The sequence below is a fragment of the Acipenser ruthenus genome, chromosome 43 (assembly GCF_902713425.1).
Source record: "Acipenser ruthenus chromosome 43, fAciRut3.2 maternal haplotype, whole genome shotgun sequence".
Taxonomy (NCBI): Eukaryota; Metazoa; Chordata; class Actinopteri; order Acipenseriformes; family Acipenseridae; genus Acipenser; species Acipenser ruthenus.
In genome coordinates, this window is record NC_081231.1 from 6842622 (window position 1) to 6866805 (window position 24184).

General features: G+C 43.7%; 2 protein-coding genes across 2 annotated transcripts in view; one reads left to right on the forward strand and one right to left on the reverse strand.

Annotated features, from left to right (window-relative positions):
* Positions 1–24184, forward strand: part of LOC117424012 (butyrophilin subfamily 1 member A1-like) — a 403039-nt gene that overhangs the window by 85677 nt on the left and 293178 nt on the right. The gene's annotated exons all lie outside the window — the stretch shown is intronic.
* LOC131709362 (nuclear factor 7, ovary-like) overlaps positions 1–24184 on the reverse strand; it is a 50592-nt gene that overhangs the window by 10199 nt on the left and 16209 nt on the right. The window contains exons 4-13 of the mRNA XM_059011838.1: positions 20982–21112; positions 19534–19563; positions 17899–18003; positions 14024–14128; positions 12363–12578; positions 11597–11734; positions 11193–11217; positions 8529–8555; positions 8412–8438; positions 1071–1646 (exon numbers count right to left, since the gene is read on the reverse strand). Coding sequence (XP_058867821.1) covers positions 1071–1646; positions 8412–8438; positions 8529–8555; positions 11193–11217; positions 11597–11734; positions 12363–12578; positions 14024–14128; positions 17899–18003; positions 19534–19563; positions 20982–21112 — 1380 coding nt within the window. The remainder of the gene's footprint in view (positions 1–1070; positions 1647–8411; positions 8439–8528; positions 8556–11192; positions 11218–11596; positions 11735–12362; positions 12579–14023; positions 14129–17898; positions 18004–19533; positions 19564–20981; positions 21113–24184) is intronic.

The window sequence follows — 24184 nt, forward strand, 5'->3', positions numbered from 1 at the left end:
AGCCACTGAAAACACACTTGCAGCCGTCGACAACGAAGCCTCCACCTCTCAAACAGAGATCGAAACAACCCCACCTGCAAAGAAAGGCTGTGAGGATCCCAGCTCAGCTCTGTGTTTTCTTCTAGGGAGACAGCGCGAAGCTCCACCGGCATCAAATGTAAATGAACGAGAGCTTGAGCAGTACCTATGTGAACCCCATATGGATGTTGAAAGTAACCCACTGAAGTGGTCGGCAGTGAATGATCACAAATAAACACGACTTGCAAAAATTGGACGCAAATACCTCACCGTGCCAGCTACTTCAGTATCAGTCGAGAGACTTTTTTCAAAGGCTGGGAATATTGTGACAGAGCTGAGAAGTTCACTGGACCCAGAAAATGTTGACAAACTAGTTTTCTTGCAGAAGAATCTAAAAAGTGGATTTTACCGTTGAAGTACGCTATCTAAGTTTCTTCCCCTTATGTTTTCATTTTATTTTTTGTAAATACATAACAAATGAAAGAAACTCTTTGATTTTGGACTAAAGTTTGAGGACTGCAGTTTAATGTAAAAAAGTTAAATGTATTCTCTGAAAAAGGCACAAGACAAGTATAAAGGTAAGATCAGTTTTTCTTCATATTATATATTCATATATGCTTATTATGTTTGACTGTGTGAATCTGTCAGAAATAATTAAAATACAAAACGGATTAAAATGGGTGTTAAAATAATGGAAGTAAAATATACAAATGTGAAGTTAATGAAACATAAATTGTTTGCCTGTTTAAACGGTTAAACGACCAATTAACTCTGGGTTTAAACGTTTAGTCAATTAAACGCAGATTTACAGCCTTATTATTGGAACAACTGCAGACTTTTTATTATGACATGAACTGATCAATACTATAAAATAATAAAACCTGCATGACCCATGTTGTTATTATTATTAAAACCAATTGTTAGCTGTGTGTTTGTTGAAAACACTAAAGGGTGTTCTGTAACACTTCAAACCAGATAGGAGTTATAGAAATGAATAATAAATCAACAAGCATATCAGCCTCTAGCAAACAAGTAGTAAAGTGAACCAGTACCTGATGCAGCAAGAATCCCTTCCCAGACTAGAAGTAAGAAAGAGCTGTCATTCATCTTCCCCGGGGACACCAGTGCAAGGTCTTTGTATTCCAATGACCAGAAGAATGGATAGAGTTTCTCATTGGGATTGAACTCCATGTCAGTGAAAGTGTAGATGTGAGATCTGGTCTCCACATTGTAAAAGGAGAGCTGCCCTTCCTCATAATCCAGATACACCCCCAGCTTCTGGGGCTTCAGGCTCCGGGGGAGGGGGGTCTGGGGGTCAGTGAGAGCAATGAACTCATCTTTATCTTCATCTCCACTCCACCCCACAGTCCAATAACCCTGCTGGGGGGTCATGCTGAACTTCCCCTTCTTCGGGGCAGACTCTCTGCTGACTCCTAATCTCCAGAATGTATTCTCTCCCACCCCCAGCTCCCAGTAGTGTCTCCCTGAGGTGAAGCCCTCCTTGCCCAGCACACAGCGCCTGTAATCAAATCTCTGGGGATCCTGCCTTTTCCTTTTCACTTGTTTCTCATCCACAGGCAGGGTGAGCCGGGGGTGTGCTGTATCGAGGTCCAGATTCAAACTGTCAACTGTGAAGAAGAGAGGAGACAATAATAATAATAATAATAATAATAATAATAATAATAATAATAATAATAATAATAATCCATCCATTATCTGTAACCGCTTAATCCTATAGAGGGTTGCGGTGAGCCGGAGCCTAACCTGACAGACACAGGGATGCAAGGCCTACACCCTGGATGGGACGCCAGTCCATCGCAGGGCAACTAAGAGGCAATTTAGAGAGGCCAATCCACCTAGCCAGCATGTCTTTGGACTGTGGGAGGAAACCAGAGTACCTGGAGAAAACCCAGCGAACAAGGGGAGAACATGCAAACTCCACACAGACAGACCCCTGAGTCCGGACTCAAACCCAGGACCCTGGAGCTATGAGGCAGCAGCGCTAACCACCACGCCACAGTGCCGCCCATAATAATAATAATAATAATAATAATAATAATAATAATAATAATAATAATAATAATAATACAGTGAGTGTTTATAGTGTGCTCTCTGTATCAATTATATGGCCAGAGGTAAAAAAGCAACGTGGCAGAACACACCACACAATATACATACCTAGGCCTGACCATCAGTGCATCACGGAGCTTTAACCTGGCAGTGAATGCACTAAAAGAAAAAGCCTGCAGAGCTTTTTATACCATCAAAAGGAGGCTTTATAAATAAATCTACCTGTCAGAATCTGGCAAGAGTTATCCAGTACAAGGCCCTTCTAACCCAAGAGCTCAGCCCAGGGTCCTGAAGCTCAATGCACTAACCCACACTAACACTAACCAGCTTCAGGACAGCTCTGCTACAGCACTGCCAATCAGAGTCAACCGAACTGTAACACAAATCAAAAACTCCTATCTGGAACATTGGGACAAAGAAACAAAAACCCCAAATAAACTGGATTGCTATCGAGCCCTAAAAAGAGACTTTACTCTGGAGGGGATCTCTTCACTGTCAGAGATACAAAGCAGAGGCAGATCCTGACCAAGTACAGGCTCAGTGACCACAGCCTGGCCATTGAAAAAGGCCGACACAGGCAGACCTGGCTACCCAGAGAGAACAGGCTCTGTGGTCACTGTGAGACAGGAGAGGTCGACACAGAGATGCAATTTCTCCTACACTGTGAGAAATACAACCAAACAAGAGACAAATTCCTTAAAAAAAAGACTATTTCCCTCCCACACTTCCCACAATTGACTGACCCAGAAAAACTGGCAGTCCTACTGGGAACGGGACACACAGCCCCACTGGCTGCCCAGTATGTGTGCGCCTGTCACAGCCTGAGGGACACACAGTGAACACTCTGCACAGGACGTTACTTCAATAACACTACTCTGAGTTACATTCTATATACCAGCGGTCATTATTATTATTATTATTATTATTATTATTATTATTATTATTATTATTATTATTAGTAGTAGTAGTATTAGTTTTGTTGTTATTGTTGTTGTAAATCTATTGTTCATATGATATGTAATGTAATTGTTTTGGCAATACTGCTGGTGTCCCATGCCAATAAAGGAGAGGGAGGGAGAGAGGGAGAGATGGGAGAGGGAGGGAGGGGAGAGAGGGGCAGATGAGAGAGTAGAGAGGGAGGGGAGGAGAGAGGGAGAGGAGAGTATGATGGAGGGAGGGAGAGGACAGACAGGTGAGGGGGACAGTGGAGAGGGACGGTAGGTAGGGAGAGAGAGTAAAGGTGAAGGAGGTACAGGGAGAGAGAGAGGGAAAGGGAGAGAGAGGAGATAGAAAGGAGGGTATGATGGTGGGAGGGAGAGGACAGAGGAGAGAGGGAGGGAGAGATAGAGGAGGGTATGGTGATGGGAGAGGAGAGAGATGGAAGAGGAGAAAAAGGAGAGGGAGGGAGAGGAGAGAGGAGGGTATGATGGAGGGAGGGAGAGGGAGAGGAGAGGGGAGGAGAGAGAGGAAGGACTAGTCACATGACACCCCCCCACTCCTCCACATACACAGGAGAGAAGGGTTGTGTCGTGTGTGAAGTTGTGAGAGGGCTCGATTAGGGCGGGTTTGATAATTTAAAGCGATTTGCACCCCTGTCAAGGATGCTGGGTTCAGGATCAAAGGTTTCAGTGTCATCTTACACACATGAATGTGCATCAGGGCAGACTGAGGCTGACAGGCGGGATCGATATTTGGTTTTTGAAATGTGGAAGCCCACGCTCACAAGCAGCACTGCTTAACCCTTTAAGGACCAAACATTTATAATGTGGTTAACCCTTTTTTGGTAGTAGTTGACTCTCTTCCTATAAAAATTCACTAAACATCTATTTTTTACAGTAGCATCTTGGAACTGTTCTTTTCTTCTGAACACTCTGGGGAGCATTATAAAGCACTTCAGAAACCAGACAAGCTTTTCACTTTTTTTCAAAACGATATTTCGTTTCTTTTCTTTTTTAACGTTACGTATTTTTCTATTATTTTGTATTCTGCTTAGAGATACATGTATAAAAATGTCTTATTCTATGACCCGATGGACCTTCCAATACTTCCTGAAAGTTTTGTTGAAAAATATTGATGTTTGGGCAAATTACAAAACACTGTTTCACCTGAGTGATTGCAATGACAGAATACATGTTTATCCTCAGGGTCTTTAGAAGCAATAATGGACACTACTCTCGATTATTTACTCAAAATAAATATGTATAAATAAAATAATAGTTCTTCACGCCATTATTATCAGCAATAAGGACAAAATATTAAATAAATGTAGTTCCTGAAACATGAACCCCTATATTCACTCGTTTGATATTTAGAAATGTTGTAAAAACATATACAGTGCCTATAGAAAGTCTACACTTTCAAAATTTTCACCTTTTGTTTCCTTATAGCCTGGAATTAAAATGCATACATTTTTTTTTTTATTTATCTACACATCCTACCCCACAACTTCCAAGTGAAAAAAATATTCTAGAAATTTGTTGAAAATGAATTAAAAATGAAAACTGAAATAGCTTGGTTGGGTAAGTGTCCACTCCCCTTGTAATAGCAATCCTAAATTAGCTCAGGTGTAACCAATCGCTTTTAAAATCACACACCAAGTTAAGTGGCCTCCACCTGTGTTAAATTGTAGTGATTCACATGATTTCAGGATAAATTCAGCAGTTCCTGTAGGTTCCCTGTGCTGGGTAGTGCATTTTAAAGCAAAGACTCAACCATGAGCACCAAGGAGCTTTCAAAAGAACTCCGGGACAAAGTTGTTGAAAGGCACAGATCACGGGATAGGTATAAAAAAATATCAAAGGCGTTGAATATCCCTTGGAGCACGGTCAAGATGGTTATTAAGAAGTGGAAGGTGTATGACACCACCAAAACCCTGCCTAGATCAGGCCGTCCCTCCAAACTGGATGACCGAGCAAGGAGACTGATCAGAGAGGCTACCAAGAGGCCAATGGCAACTTTGCAAGAGCTACAGGCTTTTATGGCCAAGACTGGTCAAAGTGTGCATGTGACAACAATATCCCAAGCACTCCACAAATCTGGCCTGTATGGTAGGGTGGCAAGAAGGAAGCCATTACTCAAGAAAGCCCACCTTGAATCCCATTTGAAGTATGCAAAAAAACATTCAGGAGATTCTGTAGCCATGTGGCAAAAAGTTTTGTGGACTGACGAAACTAAAATGGAACTTTTTGGCCTGAATGGAAAGCGTTTGTAACAGGGCGAGCAGCCCTGTACATTGTTTATTTATTTTTAGATCGGGTCTCCCCCTCCGCCCCTGTGCAGAGTGTTTTGTATTATTTATTTAGTTTTATTGTATTATATTTATGACGGCGTAGCGCCGTGTTTTGTTTATTTTTAAAACATGTCCTGGCAGAGGCGAGATCGGTGCTCGTCCTCTGCCAGGTGTAATGAAAAAAACTCGTGCAGAAGGTGGCCATCTCCCGAATTAAGTGATTAATTTAGTTGCTAATCGGGAGATGGTCACCTGAATATAAAAAGCCTGCAGCTCTCCAGTTCAGGGTAGGTGTCAGAAGGAGAGAGTGTGTGAGAGTAGACGGAGTTATTTAAAAACGAAACTAAATCATAGCATACAGGAACAGTGACAGCGACTGCCCAGCCTGACCTGTATGGTTTATTTATTTTCGTTTTTAAATAACTCCGTCTACTCTCACACACTCTCTCCTTCTGACACCTACCCTGAACTGGAGAGCTGCAGCCTTTTTATATTCAGGTGACCATCTCCCGATTAGCAACTAAATTAATCACTTAATTCGGGAGATGGCCACCTTCTGCACGAGTTTTTTTCATTACACCTGGCAGAGGACGAGCACCGATCTCGCCTCTGCCAGGACATGTTTTAAAAATAAACAAAACACGGCGCTACGCCGTCATAAATATAATACAATAAAACTAAATAAATAATACAAAACACTCTGCACAGGGGCGGAGGGGGAGACCCGATCTAAAAATAAATAAACAATGTACAGGGCTGCTCGCCCTGTTACAGTTATGTTTGGCGCAAACCCAACACAGCGCATCACCCAAAGAACACCATCCCTACTGTGAAGCATGGTGGTGGCAGCATCATGTTATGGGGATGTTTCTCATCGGCAGGAACTGGGGCACTTGTCAGGATAGAAGGGAAAATGAATGGAGCAAAGTACAGAGAAGTCCTTGAGGAAAACCTGCTGCCCTCTGCAAGAAAGCTGATACTGGGACGGAAGTTCACCTTTCAGCATAACAATGACCCAAAGCACACAGCCAAAGCTACACTGGAGTGGCTAAGGAACAAAAAGGTAAATGTCCTTGAGTGGCCCAGTCAGAGGCCTGATCTAAATCCAATCGAAAATTTGTGGCATGACTTGAAGATTGCTGTCCATCAACGCTCCCCAAAGAACTTGACAGAGCTTGAACAGTTTTGTAAAGAAGAATGGTCAAATATTGCCAAATCTAGGTGTGCAAAGTTGGTAGAGACCTATCCCAACAGACTCACAGCTGTAATTGCTTCCACCAAGTATTAACTCAGGGGGGTGGAGACTTATCCAATTATGAACTTTCAGTTTTGTATTTTCAATATATAATTTTTTTCTCAATAAAAACTTTTTTCCCCTTAACAGTGTGGAGTATGGTGTGTAGATAAGTGGGAAAAAATCCTCATTTAAATGCATGAAACTCTGAGGCACTGACACGACAAAATGTAAAAAAAGTTCAAGGGGTTGTAGACTTTCTATAGGCACATTATATTAAAACACGAGACAGAATAAATGTTCTAATATAACTATAAGTCGAATATATTGAATTTATAGTGTAGTATTTATAGTAGAATTTATTTTCTTTGCTGTAAACAAGTTCCTGTGTCATGTTTCGTCTCTGTGTGCTGCTGTGAAATATCTCATGTTTAAATGTAACGGCTCTCAAGCATCGACTCCTCCTCTCATCATCGCTCAGTCTGGGAAGTGAAGCGTCAGTGAGCTTTCACAATGCCACTCCCCGGAACTACACCCCTCTTCTCTGAGTGGACAGCTAAACCGAGATCCCTGCTATCATTGGATGCTTCAAGTGTCCATTAAAGAAATGATTGATGTTATGAACTGGAGTGATTCCACCTATCACTCTCCATTTTGTTTTATAAAATCTTGAAGCAGCCAATGATAGCACTAGCAAGGCGGGACTTTTTAGTAAATTGGAACCCTCCAGCCTAAAGTGAAATATGGGGACTGGGATTTAGTTATGAAGAGTGATAATAATCTGAGTTACCCAGAGATCACTGACAGATCCCAGAGTGTAGAGAGAGGGAGAGAGAGAGAGAGAGAGGGAGAGAGAGAGAGAGAGAGAGAGAGGGAGGGAGGGAGGGAAGGAGGGGAGAGAGAGATGGAGGGGAAGGCATAGAGGGGGGAGGTAAAGGGGGAATACTGTAAGAAAGTTAGGCAAAAAGGCATAGGGAGAAAAAGAGGGGATAACAGATCCAAATTGTGAAACACCAATCAGATAAGTGGTTACCTAGATGTATGTAAAAGTGTAACACACAGTATATACCTGACACCTGGGAGAGAGGGAGAGAGAAAGAGGGGGTTAGTAGAGGAAGGGAAAGGGAGAAAGAGAGGGGGAGGGGCTGGGAGAGGGGAGGTTAAAGAGAGATGGGGTTAGGGGATGAGGGAGAGATTGGGGACAGAGGGAGGGGAGAGACACAGGCTTCAGGTTATGATACTCTTAGTAATTTGTTCTACAGAATGCCCATACCAAGTTTCATCACAATTGGATATCGGGGGGAGAGGAGAGGCAGGGGAAGAGGTGAAGAGAGAGGGGGAGAGGAGAGGCAGGGGAAGAGAGGAGAGAGTTGAAGAGAGAGGGGGAGAGGAGAGGCAGGGGAAGAGAGGGGAGAGGTGAAGAGAGAGAGGGAGAGGAGAGGCAGGGGAAGAGAGGAGAGAGGTGAAGAGAGAGGGGGAGAGGAGAGGCAGGGGAAGAGAGGGGAGAGGTGAAGAGAGGGGGAGAGGAGAGGCAGGGGAAGAGAGGGGAGAGGAGAAGCAGGGGAAAAGAGGGGAGAGGTGAAGAGAGAGGGGGAGAGGAGAGACAGTGGAAGAGGTGAAGAGAGAGGGGGAGAGGAGAGGCAGGGGAAGAGAGATGGGAGAGGTGAAGAGAGAGGGGGAGAGGAGAGGCAGGGGAAGAGAGGGGGAGAGGTGAAGAGAGAGGGAGCGGAGAAGAGAGGAGAGAGGGGTGAGGTGAAGAGAGAGGGGGAGAGGAGTCCCTCTGTACTAGAAAAAACTGTTATACCAAAAATCAATCAGAAATATCAGACTTCAGCAACACATAGTAAAATTAAAGAGTACCTGATGCCTTGTGAATCCACTGCCAGACTAGAAAAAATGAAAGAAAAATAGATGAAATATTCTTAACAGTAGAATGCAACACCTGAAAATCAACAAAACTGCAACAGTGATAAATACCTAAATCAGGGATGCATCTCCCAGCACCTGTGTGAAGAGATAAAGACAGAGTCGGCAAAGAATTGAATCAATATTCCAGCTGGAAGTACAGATGAATCTCTTTAAAGATCCAGTATCACAGTCTAAACTTCATAGTGTTGTTCAAGCATTCGTTTTCAATTATTAACAATGCTACCTTCCCTGTAAAAGTTCCCATGCTGTGTTCTGCTTGTGAAAGTTCCCATGCTGTGTTTTGCTTGTGAAAGTTCCCATGCTGTGTTTTGCTTGTGAAAGTTCCCATGCTGTGTTTTGCTTCTGAAAGTTCCCATGCTGTGTTTTGCTTGTAAAAGTTCCCATGCTGTGTTTTGCTTGTGAAAGTTCCCATGCTGTGTTTTGCTTGTAAAAGTTCCCATGCTGTGTTTTGCTTGTGAAAGTTCCCATGCTGTGTTTTGCTTGTGAAAGTTCCCATGCTGTGTTTTGTTTGTGAAAGTTCCCATGCTGTGTTTTGCTTGTGAAAGTTCCCATGCTGTGTTTTGCTTGTGAAAGTTCCCATGCTGTGTTTTGCTTGTGAAAGTTCCCATGCTGTGTTTTGCTTGTGAAAGTTCCCATGCTGTGATTTGCTTGTGAAAGTTCCCATGCTGTGTTTTGCTTGTGAAAGTTCCCATGCTGTGTTTTGCTTGTGAAAGTTCCCATGCTGTGTTTTGCTTGTGAAAGTTCCCATGCTGTGTTTTGCTTGTGAAAGTTCCCATGCTGTGTTTTGCTTGTGAAAGTTCCCATGCTGTGTTCTGCTTGTGAAAGTTCCCATGCTGTGTTTTGTTTGTAAAAGTTCCCATGCTGTGTTTTGCTTGTGAAAGTTCCCATGCTGTGTTTTGCTTGTGAAAGTTCGCATGCTGTGTTTTGCTTGTGAAAGTTCCCATGCTGTGTTTTGCTTGTGAAAGTTCGCATGCTGTGTTTTGCTTGTGAAAGTTCCCATGCTGTATTTTGCTTGTGAAAGTTCCCATGCTGTGTTTTGTTTGTGAAAGTTCCCATGCTGTGTTTTGCTTGTGAAAGTTCCCATGCTGTGTTTTGCTTGTAAAAGTTCCCATGCTGTGTTTTGTTTGTGAAAGTTCCCATGCTGTGTTTTGCTTGTAAAAGTTCCCATGCTGTGTTTTGCTTGTGAAAGTTCCCATGCTGTGTTTTGCTTGTGAAAGTTCCCATGCTGTTTTGTTTGTGAAAGTTCCCATGCTGTGTTTTGCTTGTGAAAGTTCCCATGCTGTGTTTTGCTTGTGAAAGTTCCCATGCTGTGTTTTGCTTGTGAAAGTTCCCATGCTGTGTTTTGCTTGTGAAAGTTCCCATGCTGTGTTTTGTGATTCTCTCGTTTCTCATTTCAGAGAGACCCGTCTCCTTGTTGGGTTCCCTGAGTGAATCCTTCATGGATTTTCAATTTCCGTCCTGTTAATACAATTCCACCCGTCAAAGTGCAACTTGAAATAACATCGACTTGTGTTCAAAAGACAGCAGGAATCAATATGAACCTGCTCCCTTCAGAAGAAGTGACCTGTCACTCAAATACTGCCTCCTTGTCATTGGAGGAGAACGACACTCAGGCTAGCGCTGTTCTAAAATGACTAGTGAGGATATCAATACTGAGAATCATGTCTATTATAAACATTGCTAATTATTTATCAAGAGATGCCTTCTCAAGACGGGTGGTCCTGACCACAGTCGAGAATAAAAGGATAAATACAGACAAAATAAAATATAGAAATAATGTCTAGTCTACACAGTCAAAAGTGACCGTTATTAAAACTAATAACAACAACAACAATAATACACATTTATTAAAAAAGAAAAGTGAAATGCTGTTTTATTTCTTTTAGAGACGCTTTTCAGAGTTAGTTGTTATTTTAATAATTCATCTGTGTTTGTAAGTCTTTTTTTTCGATTATTACAGTAACATAAAAACCTGAATGAATGAATAAAACGACAGCACACAATACCAGAATGATAGTTCAGAGAGACCAGGCTTCTGCTTTAGAAAAGGGCACGAGATGATAACTGCACACTGGTTCTGACTGGTCTTGGTAATTCATGTTCTGTTTACAATTACCCTTGCAGTAGCATTTACAGAAATAAAAAACAATTTAATAGTGTATAAAATACAAAAAAACATGTCTAAACCAACAGGCCATTGAGTTCATTGATCCCAGGTGACACGGCTGCACTTGAACCAGGCAGACCGTTTCCTAGCAGCCTGAGCAGCTACGTGTGGAAAAGTGAGCTCAGGGAGACTATTCATAGAGAATAATAGGTGCATCTATTGAAGTTTATCATGGTGCTACCTGACTGGAAAGAATGAAGGCGCTAATTCAGGGACTGCAGCCAAAAATGAAACAATAACACCAAGCTTTGAGTAATAATGATAGATACACTGATAGTAATACAGAGACTGAAGCGAAAAATGAAAACACCACCAAGCTTTTGGACAGTAAAACTGCCAGAAAAGTACTGAAAGTTATTTCAAGTTAAACAGCACAGCAAGGTCCAATACATCTTACAGGTATTGTTATAACTTATATGAACGTTATTGTCTGTCTTGTTCCACAAACAGGAATGTGAGGATTCTGAGTTCTCTGTCATCAAGACAATCTTGTGCTTGGACGGTCAGAGATGAATTATAACATGTTGCAGGTTTGCCGTACTCACCAATATTCAGAGATTTCAGCATTCCCTAAAAAACAACGACAATTCAGTCAAGAGAGAAACAACTGAATGTGTACCAGCTGTCAATTCATTACACATTGCCCTGTGTTAATATATGTGCCTGTCTGAGAGTGTCTTCTTTATCAATTCATTATACTTCATTATACTTTACCCTGTGTTAATATATATGTGCCATTTGACAGAGACTTGTACTTGACATATTTGTCAAAGAGCACAGATATTAACACAGGGCAAAGTATTATTAAGTGCAGTTTAATAAAATGATTGCTTGTCTGCTAATGAATAGAAATGATCATCTCCCTATCCCTGTGTGCTCCACTGTGACACAAAGCACATGTACAAGTAAATAGCTGAGTTCTGCTGTGGGTTTATCTTGCTGCTCTCACCTTGTCTGCCTCCTCCTTGATCAGGGCCCACATGATGAACTCCATGATGGGTAAGATGTTACTCAGCTTGCCTCGTTTCCACTCCTTCACCAGCTCTGCAAGACCCTGTTCCACAGCCTCCCCCGCTGAGACAGAGTTCTGGTTAAAGACAATAGAGATTAGAGGATAAGGAGTGTTCACTCCAGACCCCAGTGTGTCAGGAACTCTAGAGAAGGGTTTCAGTTGGGCAATGTTTTGAAATGAATCACTCAAGTATGTCAGTATCATACATCCCTGCCATGGCTGTGAATTCAAAACAGTAGAGCACTCTGCTATCTCCATGTCAACATCGCATACCAATCTAAATGGAGCCTCACTGTGAAAAACAACCTGAAATCAGAGGCGAGATTTACTAAATTAATCTATCCCCATTGTATTAGCAAATGACTGCATGTACTTACATTATAGCAGTGATTAACTCATGAATGAAAAATAAAAAGATATCCTGTTCAGAACAGATCACTAGCAGTGTGGGTGTGTAGGAATGAGATACAGGAACCTCTTTTGAGATGCACTCATGGACAGTATGTTCAGAACAGATCACTAGCAGTGTGGGTGTGTAGGAATGAGATACAGGAACCTCTTTTGAGATGCACTCATGGACAGTATGTTCAGAACAGATCACTAGCAGTGTGGGTGTGTAGGAATGAGATACAGGAACCTCTTTTGAGATGCATTCATGGACAGTATGTTCAGACCCAGCTGTTGAAATGTGGTAAAATCTTACCTCTGGCACTGTCTTCAGCTCTCTTGCCCACTGCATGATGATGTCATGACCGTCCTTCAGTCTTTGCTCCTCCGATTGGTTCAGCTCCTCCCCCTTGTTCTGTCCCGCCCCCTCACTCAGCTCCTCCCCCTCTGGTCCTGGGAGATCCTCTTTGTTTCTCAGCTCTGCTCCTTTTCTTGTCTCAACCTGTCCAGCACTCTGGCTTTGCTTTGGTGTCTATGAACACAACAAATCCAGACTAGATATCAGTGTTCTCAGGGCAGCAGCTTCCCTTCTCTGTGAAATCAGCCAGCAGAACAGAGGGTATAACACTTGCAATATCTAGCTCACTGACTGACTGATTCATTTGGTCGTCAGTCTGCATCCTCGTCACGTCCCTTATAAAGGTTTACTTTTGTATGATAAGGTGAAGGCACATGCAAGCACGGGAAATTACAGCAAACACAACACATGGTAGAAGTATTATTCGGATCAAGCTGCTTACAATCAGGTGAGGGTCATTGGTGTTGATTGAGCTGATTTACCATCAGAGTGAAACGAGTGAAGAAACAGCTGCTTGGGTTTGTGCTGCTTTCATAGAACATATAATCCACACAATTACTGTGCAAAGGGTCTTCAAAGTTGTGTCTTCACAATGTGTCTTCACAATTTCTTCAAAGCATCTTCTTCAGTTGTTCCACTTGGAATGGTCAATCAGCCCAATCAACACCAATGAGCTTCACCAGTGATGAGCTTCATCTGAATAATTAAATCCCTTCATGCAGCACTATGTAATAATATGGGAAACTGCTAAATTACTGTGCAAAGTGTGACTTTTTTCAGAGTATTACTTCTGTACTATATAAAAGAAAACTAAATCTCCCTGACATCCAACTCACTGCACCCTGCCTGTGAACCTGATTCTCAGCTCTCACTGCACCCTGCCTGTGAACCTGATTCTCAGCTCTCACTGCCTGTGAACCTGATTCTCAGCTCTCACTGCACCCTGCCTGTGAACCTGATTCTCAGCTCTCACTGCCTGTGAACCTGATTCTCAGCTCTCACTGCACCCTGCCTGTGAACCTGATTCTCAGCTCTCACTGCACCCTGCCTGTGAACCTGATTCTCAGCTCTCACTGCACCCTGCCTGTGAACCTGATTCTCAGCTCTCACTGCCTGTGAACCTGATTTCCAGCTCTCACTGCACCCTGCCTGTGAACCTGATTCTCAGCTCTCACTGCACCCTGCCTGTGAACCTGATTCTCAGCTCTCACTGCCTGTGAACCTGATTCTCAGCTCTCACTGCACCCTGCCTGTGAACCTGATTCTCAGCTCTCACCGCACCCTGCCTGTGAACCTGATTCTCAGCTCTCACTGCCTGTGAACCTGATTCTCAGCTCTCACTGCCTGTGAACCTGATTCTCAGCTCTCACTGCCTGTGAACCTGATTCTCAGCTCTCACTGCACCCTGCCTGTGAACCTGATTCACAGCTCTCACTGCACCCTGCCTGTGAACCTGATTCTCAGCTCTCACTGCCTGTGAACCTGATTCTCAGCTCTCACTGCACCCTGCCTGTGAACCTGATTCTCAGCTCTCACTGCACCCTGTCTGTGAACCTGATTCTCAGCTCTCCCTGCACTCTGTCTCCACCTCGAGCTTCATTGTCTGTGTCTCTCTTTACCTGGACCAGCTTGTCCAACTCGTCAGCCCATTTCATGATGAAGCAGCGACACTCTTCCAGGCTGCACGTATCCTCACTGGACACAGGGGTAGGAATGGCAGAGTTCTGAAATCAATCAATAAGAAATCATTAAAACAATGAATTTAACCACAAGCCCTGCAGAAACCAGTGATTTTAATTGAAATTGAACAGGAATGAAACAACAAAGAAACTCCTAAACTGCACCTAACTGTTGCTGTCAAAGCTGTCTCTCTGTATCTTCAAGACACTGTTTAACTCCTTCGTTAGGTAAATGAAGGAGAGTCAACCCCAAACACACACACTCCCCTCGCCCCTTCAAACACAAACACACTCCCCTCACCCCTTCAAACACACACACAAACCCCTCACCCCTTCAAACACACACACACACTCCCCTCACCCCTTCAAACACACACACACCCCTCACCCCTTCAAACACACACACACACTCCCCTCACCCCTTCAAACACACACACACACTCCCCTCACCCCTTCAAACACACACACACACTCCCCTCACCCCTTCAAACACACACACAAACCCCTCACCCCTTCAAACACACACACACACTCCCCTCACCCCTTCAAACACACACACACCCCTCACCCCTTCAAACACACACACACACTCCCCTCACCCCTTCAAACACACACACACACTCCCCTCACCCCTTCAAACACACACACACTCCCCTCACCCCTTCAAACACACACACACCCGTCACCCCTTCAAACACACACACACACTCCCCTCACCCCTTCAAACACACACACACTCCCCTCACCCCTTCAAACACACACACACCCCTCACCCCTTCAAACACACACATACTCCCCTCACCCCTTCATACACACACACACACACACACACACTCCTCACCCCTTCAAACACACACACACACCCCTAACCCCTTTAACCCTTTGCGGTCCATTGTCGGACTGGGTCCGACATTGCAATTATTCCTCACAGGTCCTTTGTCGGACTGGGTCCGACATCATTATAGCAACGCAATAAACGGGTGTTTAGTCGTTTTTTCTCCGGAAAAAGCCGAGAAAACCATTCAATTGCCGAGTGGGAGCAACAGGAGCCGAGACAAGTCGAAAAAAAAAAAAAAGGCGTATCTCATGAATAGTCATACATGGTATCAGGTATCAGATAACCGGGCGTCATAGTAAACAAGCTGGCTGAGTGCGTCAGCGCACTGAGACTATCATGGACATTTGCAGAGCTTTTTTGAGATGTTATAGTAATAAAATAATGACTTGGATCGCATTATTGAGGAGTTTGGTGATAAAACGACTGATCAGGAGATGATTGATCGGTATGTACGACTATTATTATTTATTTCTTAGCATATGTGAAAGCTATAGCAAACGAAAGGGTGGGGCGGGGCTGGAGATGCCTAGTGAGTGCTTTGTTGATATGCAGGGCCTTTTAAACCCGTTTGACTGTGAAAAAAAATACTTTTAAACAGCGCGTATAAAATTAACTGCGCGTGTGAAAATTAATTAGACCTGGCGTGCCTGACGCGCAGTTAATAAATGGACTGCAAAGGGTTAAACACACACTCCCCTCACCCCTTCAAACACACACACACACTCCCCTCACCCCTTCAAACACACACACACACTCCCCTCACCCCTTCAAACACACACACTCCCCTCACCCCTTCAAACACACACACACACTCCCCTCACCCCTTCAAACACAGACACACTCCCCTCACCCCTTCAAACACACACACACACCCCTCACCCCTTCAAACACACACACACCCCTTACCCCTTCAAACACAGACACACTCCCCTCACCCCTTCAAACACACACACACACACTCCCGTCACCCCTTCAAACACACACACACTCCCCTCACCCCTTCAAACACACACACACACCCCTCACCCCTTCAAACACACACACACACTCCCCTCACCCCTTCAAACACACACATACTCCCCTCACCCCTTCAAACACACACACACACACTCCCCTCACCCCTTCAAACACACACACACACACACTCCCCTCACCCCTTCAAACACACACACTCCCCTCACTCCTTTAAACACACACACACCCCTCACCCCTTCAAACACACACACACCCCTCATCCCTTCAAACACACACACACTCCCCTCACCCCTTCAAACACACACACACTCCCCTCACCCCTTCAAACACACACACACACTCCTCACCCCTTCAAACACACACTCCCCTCACCCCTTCAAACACACACACACACACACTCCCTTCACCCCTTCAAAACACACACACACACACACTCCCCTCACCCCTTCAAACACACTTACACACCCCTGACCCCTTCAAACACACACACACACACTCCTCACCCCTTCAAACACACACACACACACTCCCCTCACCCCTTCAAACACACACACACACACTCCTCACCCCTTCAAACACACACACACACACTCCCCTCACCCCTTCAAACACACACACACACACACTCCCCTCACCCCTTCAAACACACACACTCCCCTCACCCCTTTAAACACACACACCCCCCTCACCCCTTCAAACACACACACACCCCCCTCACCCCTTCAAACACACACACACCCCTCATCCCTTCAAACACACACACACTCCCCTCACCCCTTCAAACACACACACACTCCCCTCACCCCTTCAAACACACACACACACTCCTCACCCCTTCAAACACACACTCCCCTCACCCCTTCAAACACACACACACACACCTCACCCCTTCAAACACACACACTCCCCTCACCCCTTCAAACACACTCCCCTCACCCCTTCAAACACACACACACACTCACACACACACCCCTCACCCCTTCAAACACACACACACTCCCCTCACCCCTTCAAACACACACACACTCCCCTCACCCCTTCAAACACACAAACACTCCCCTCACCCTTTCAAACACACACACACTCCCCTCACCCCTTCGAACACACACACACCTTCAAACACACACACACACTCCTCTCACCCCTTCAAACACACACACTCCCCTCACCCCTTCAAACACACACACTCCCCTCACCCCACCCTCTCTCTACCTTCAAGACACTGTTTAACTCCTTTGTTAGCTCTGTATAATAATCTCATGTGTTTTCTGGTTTCATCTACAGGAGAGATGGCACGGAACGGCATCCCACAATTCAAGCTAAGATAGAACTCTTTGGCATTTCAAACAGCAGTAACTCATTTAAGACACAGATACTCACTGACTCTCGAGGTTAAACTGGTAGTACTGTAGTCAGGAATATTAGGCATATAGAATGCAGAAGGGCACTACATTTGTTTAATTAGAATCGGTGCCTCTGTGGGTTTGAATTGAACTGCTAGACTCTCTCAGTAGAGGCACAAAGATGAGCCGTGTGTGTTTTTGTGTTGCTGCGGTTTAAATGATGAATAGCCTGCGGTCTCTTCCCACAATCCTTTTCACAATCCTCAAATCACACGCCAGTGTTCTTTATTGCTTATTACATTTAAAAAGGGAATTCAATTAAACTTGGACTACACCTAATTGTTGCTTTCAATGCTGTTTCTACTCTGTTCTGTATTCAATACATGAACGTCTTTGTTGGCTACATTAATTACCAATCTCCCCACCCCCTACATACACACACCCCTCTCTCCGTACCTCCAAGACTCCTAAGCTTTTTGCTTTATCTGACACGATGGCATGCTGACACCCCACTTTAGCCCCTTTCTTCCCCCTCTGCCTCTCTCCTCTCCTGTAACCTCAGGACTCGCCTTTTCACCCCCCCTCTCCACCTCTCTGTAATAACCAATACTGCTCACTCCCCCATCCCTCCTTCCCTCTCTCCCCCTCCCTCTCTGTACCTTCACGACTCTGTTCAGCTCCTTTGCCAGCTCCATGATGGAGTGTCGACACTCTTCCAGGCTCCATTCACCAACCTCTTGATGTCTGGCTTTTCTATCAGACCCCTGTGGAATGAGTGAATAATTACAAACCTTCAGGATGGGTTCAGATCTTCACTATTCTACTGTAGATGCTCACATGCAGATTACTAAAATAGATTCATATATAAAACTACTGTAGTGTGGCATGGCTAATACAAGTTGTCAATTCAGTCAAGCTAGGAAAGGGCTAACACAGGTGGGTTAGTGAAAACACCTGTATAAAGGCATAGGTGATTACAGAAGGCTGCAGCATTGCTGGTGTGCAGGGAAAGCAGAGACACATGGGACTCAGGTTTATCTAGAAGGCTGCAGCATTGCTGGTGTGCAGGGAAAGCAGAGACTCATGGGACTCAGGTTTATCCAGAAGGCTGCAGCATTGCTGGTGTGCAGGGAAAGCAGAGACACATGGGACAGATTGATCCAGAAGGCTGCAGCATTGCTGGTGTGCAGGGAAAGCAGAGACACATGGGACTCAGGTTTATCCAGAAGGCTGCAGCATTGCTGGTGGTGAGTAGCGAGTGTGTTCTATTTTATTGCTTGGTTTGAGAACTTGTTTATATATTTATGAGTATGTTTTGGTTTAAAGTGCAGGGAAGCAGAAACACACGGGACTTCTGGATATATTGCTGTGCTCGTGGGGGTGAGTAGATTAGCTCATTCTCACTCTTGTGTTATTTATTAAATCGCAGACTCACCATTGTTTATTTTCTCTTAGTGCTTGTTGTAATCATACGGTATTATACGTGGAGAAGTGTTGTGCACACAGAGTAGCTACCTTGTGCTTGGAGTCGGTTACGGTATTCTCTGAGGATACTTGATTCTGTTTCATTACTTTTTAAACATTAAGCTGCTGTGTTTTAGCTACATTGTAGAATGCCTGTTTTCTAAAAGGTTTTATATATTTGAAAGGAGAAAGAGCAGTACAATAAATCAGCATTTATGTGAACACGATGGTCAGTTCTTTACATCCATTATGTCCCTTGTTTTGCAGATTTTTATTAGATTTGTCATGGTTTTAATTCATGTTAAGGATTTTAATTCACGATAGCAATTTTATTTTGCGTGTCACTTAGTTTGAATTGATTTGATATTCACTTTGCTTGTTTTGTATTTGACATGTTGCACTGAGTCTTGATTAGATTTTATTAGAAGTTTACTTTTAAAGATTCGCACTACATACAAAAAGAAACGGTTACAATTGTATCCAGCTTGTTGCATGTCTTGATGAATGATGCTATAAAAAGAATCATTTCAAACACTATAAAAACCTTTGTCTTTCTAAATAAATCATTGGTTTTACTTATGTATGTCTTTGGTGTTTTCCTTCTGGTACTGAAATTACAAATAAAGGGTGACCTGTGGTACAGTAGGTTAATAACAGCATGAATATCCTCTTTATTGATGATATACATCATGACACTTAACTACACCCACCCTTCTCATCTCTCTCTCTTTTCCAATTCTCTTTCACTCACAATTTCTCCTTTTCTTTCCACCTGTCTTATTCATCCGTCATTTAACAATACCCCCCCCCCCCCCCCCCCCCCCTTGTACCTTGAAAACTCTCCTCAGCAAACCAGGAATCTGCAAAAGAAAAGTTCATTCATTGAGTTACTATAATATGAAAACAAGTACATACAGTTCATTAAAAGTCTGATTTTAACATTGTAGGAGAGTTTCATGGGGAGCTGTAATCTGGTTCAGCATCGAATGGGCATTTAACTCTATTGTACGCAGAAAAATACAATTTAGATAGAAATTCACGGAACAGCATTCTGGTTTAGTTTTACTTTGTTCCAGAGATCTCACACAGCTTCTCCTGACCTCACACAGCTGCTCCTCACCTCACACAGCTGCTCCTGACCTCACACAGCTGCTCCTCATCTCACACAGCTGCTCCTCATCTCACACAGCTGCTCCTCACCTCACACTGCTGCTCCTGACCTCACACAGCTGCTCCTGACCTCACACAGCTGCTCCTAACCTCACACAGCTGCTCCTCATCTCACACAGCTGCGCCTCACCTCACACAGCTGCTCCTCACCTCACACAGCTGCTCCTCATCTCACACAGCTGCTCCTCATCTCACACAACTGCTCCTCATCTCACACAGCTGCTCCTCATCACACACAGCTGCTCCTGACCTCACACAGCTGCTCCTCATCTCACACAGAATACACACCTAGAATACTGTGGACAGCTCTGGTCCCCTTATCATAAAAAAGACATTGAGGCTTTGGAGAGAGTACAGAGGAGAGCAACACGATTAATTCCAGGACTGGGTATGTCATATGAAGATAGAGTGAAAGAGCTGAATCTATATAGCCTAGAAAGGAGAGCCAGAGGTGACTTAATAGAGGTATTTAAAATGGTCAAGGGGTTTAACAAAGTAACTGCTGAGAATATTTTTCACAGATCACAGAGAACAGAACCAGGGACCACGGGTGGAAGCTGAAGAAGAGCATATTCAGAACCGAGGGGAGAAGGAGCTTTTTCACAGAAAGGGTGGTGAACCACTGGAACAGGCTGCTGGACAGAGTTGTTTAAGCAGAGACTATCGGATCCTTCAAGAACAGACTGGATGCTGTCATGAACAATACTGTATAACCCTCTCTGTGACCACAATAAGACCGTTAGTCTGTCTAGCCACGGATTCCCAGAGGTTTCATTTCCCCTGCTAACTTGGTTCGGGTTTTTTTAGTTTTTCCTCTCCTGAGCGCTAACGGACCACGCTGGCACCAAAGTGTGCGAGCATAGGTGGGCCAAATGGCCTTTTCTCGTTCTTGAATTTCTTATGTTCGTATGATTTCACTGTCTAAACTTAAATGCCTGGTAAACACTTTATGAATACGGCCCTAAGCTTTCTCTGAAACAGCAGTCTGCCCGTGTCTGAATACTAATTATATGTGGATTCTTGCATGTATTGTGGATTTTAAAATGTTTAAATCATAGACTTTACCATGTAAAACTAGAATCTTTTCTAATGATCAGTGTCACCATACCTTAGGGTTGCTGAGATTAGGTCTTCTCCAACTCATGGACTTGGCATCACGTGCAGGGATTATACCCTTGTAGTCACGGCCGAAACTGCTAAAACTCTGAGAAACACTGAGGATTCCTGATGCACCTGAAACTGTGGAGACAGAGAGGGAGTGAGGGACTGAGGATTCCTGATGCACCTGTAACTGTGGAGACAGAGAGGGAGTGAGAGACTGAGGATTCCTGATGCACCTGTAACTGTGGAGACAGAGAGGGAGTGAGGGACTGAGGATTCCTGATGCACCTGAAACTGTGGAGACAGAGAGGGAGTGAGGGACTGAGGATTCATGATGCACCTGTAACTGTAGAGACAGAGAGGGAGTGAGGGACTGAGGATTCCTGATGCACCTGTAACTGTGGAGACAGAGAGGGAGTGAGGGACTGAGGATTCCTGATGCACCTGAAACTGTGGAGACAGAGGCAGTGATGTAGGTAGAGACAGTGTAGGAGAGGTAACATTCATATTAGAAACAGTAACTGTGGAGACAGAGGCAGTGATGTAGTTAGAGACAGTGTAGGAGAGGTAACATTCATATTAGAAACAGTAACTGTGGAGACAGAGGCAGTGATGTAGGTAGAGACAGTGTAGGAGAGGTAACATTCATATTAGAAACAGTAACTGTGGAGACAGAGGCAGTGATGTAGTTAGAGACAGTGTAGGAGAGGTAACATTCATATTAGAAACAGTAACTGTAGAGACAGAGGCAGTGATGTAGGTAGAGACAGTGCAGGAGAGGTAACATTCATATTAGAAACAGTAACTGTGGAGACAGAGGCAGTGATGTAGGTAGAGACAGTGCAGGAGAGGTAACATTCATATTAGAAACAGTAACTGTGGAGACAGAGGCAGTGATGTAGGTAGAGACAGTGTAGGAGAGGTAACATTCATATTAGAAACAGTAACTGTGGAGACAGAGGCAGTGATGTAGGTAGAGACAGTGCAGGAGAGGTAACATTCATATTAGAAACAGTAACTGTGGAGACAGAGGCAGTGATGTAGGTAGAGACAGTGCAGGAGAGGTAACATTCATATTAGAAACAGTAACTGTGGAGACAGAGGCAGTGATGTAGGTAGAGACAGTGTAGGAGAGGTAACATTCATATTAGAAACAGTAACTGTGGAGACAGAGGCAGTGATGTGGGTAGAGACAGTGCAGGAGAGGTAACATTCATATTAGAAACAGTAACTGTGGAGACAGAGGCAGTGATGTAGGTAGAGACAGTGTAGGAGAGGTAACATTCATATTAGAAACAGTAACTGTGCAGACAGAGGCAGTGATGTAGGTAGAGACAGTGCAGGAGAGGTAACATTCATATTAGAAACAGTAACTGTGGAGACAGAGGCAGTGATGTAGGTAGAGACAGTGTAGGAGAGGTAACATTCATATTAGAAACAGGGCTGCATTCATCAGGCATGTTCATCTCTCAGGTGCTTGTAAAATATTGAGCTGTGCTTAAAACAAGTGCTTATTTTCCGTCACATATTTATGAGCATGTTGATCTCTACATGCATCCAGATCTGCTCTTCATTTTAGATGCAGCTAATCAAGATAGAATGTGTTAAACAAGGGCAGGGCTTGTTTGAGTCTTCATCTTCAGCTCTTTATGAGTGAAAACAAATACTTAGTGACAACTTCATTATACTTTAAATAAGCACCTCAAATGTAATATTATATCAATAACTTTTTAAAACTTCATATCATAAACTTAAGTCTAAGAATGACTTAAATTCAACAACAAACAAAAAAAAAAACATGACCAAAAATGTAAAATATTCTCTATCAATCACACATTGTATATGACACAGGCTGGGGACGCAGTGGGGATTATAGTGAATCTTGCTATTCAATGTTGCTATTTGACAGGGCAGCAGTCCCTCGGGTTGATTGTTCACTGAGGGCTGCGTTCGTAGCCAGCGGTGTGCCCGCTCCCCTGAAGCTGCAGGTTCATCTCCCCTGTCTGATACGCGCTTTCAAATATAGGTTTAAATAGAAAGGAATAGTAGAGTGTTGCATCATTAACTATCTAGAACATGGCATCACAAGCACAGGAATACATTCCAATAGAAACAAGTATAGATAATGCATAGAAATGGATTTGATTTATATCTGAATCCTTTCAGATTGCAGGTTTGTGGAGTTCAGAATTGTAAATATCAGTGTTACTGTCGTGCGTTTCAGATTGCAGGTTTGTGGAGTTCAGAATTGTGAATATCAGTGTTACTGTCGTGTGTTTCAGATTGCAGGTTTGTGGAGTTCAGAATTGTAAATATCAGTGTTACTGTCGTGTGTTTCAGATTGCAGGTTTGTGGAGTTCAGAATTGTAAATATCAGTGTTACTGTCGTGCGTTTCAGATTGCAGGTTTGTGGAGTTCAGAATTGTAAATATCAGTGTTACTGTCGTGTGTTTCAGATTGCAGGTTTGTGGAGTTCAGAATTGTAAATATCAGTGTTACTGTCGTGCGTTTCAGATTGCAGGTTTGTGGAGTTCAGAATTGTAAATATCAGTGTTACTGTCGTGTGTTTCAGATTGCAGGTTTGTGGAGTTCAGAATTGTAAATATCAGTGTTACTGTCGTGCGTTTCAGATTGCAGGTTTGTGGAGTTCAGAATTGTGAATATCAGTGTTACTGTCGTGTGTTTCAGATTGCAGGTTTGTGGAGTTCAGAATTGTAAATATCAGTGTTACTGTCGTGTGTTTCAGATTGCAGGTTTGTGGAGTTCAGAATTGTAAATATCAGTGTTACTGTCGTGTGTTTCAGGTAAACTGACCCCAGATCAGTCGCTGTGGAACAATCACTCCAAGCCGATGTATCTGTCTAGATAGTTTCAGCACACATGCCCTGTCAGAATAGTTTAGGGGGTGGAATTACTGTATCAACATTCCTATCACCTTTAACTCAGAGACCAAACTGCATGGTGTATCTGTGAATGAATACTGAACTGTGAAAAAGAGCCAGTGGTTAATATGGTGATGGCTGTCCTGATACCTGTTGCACAGGGAGAGTGAATCTACAGTGTGGAGGTTTTACTGTAGTGAAGTGAGAGCCAGTGGTTAATATGGTGGTGATGGCTGGTGATGTCCTGATACCTGCTGCACAGGCAGAGTGAATCTACAGTGTGGAGGTTTTACTGTAGTGAAGTGAGAGACAGTGGTTAATATGATGG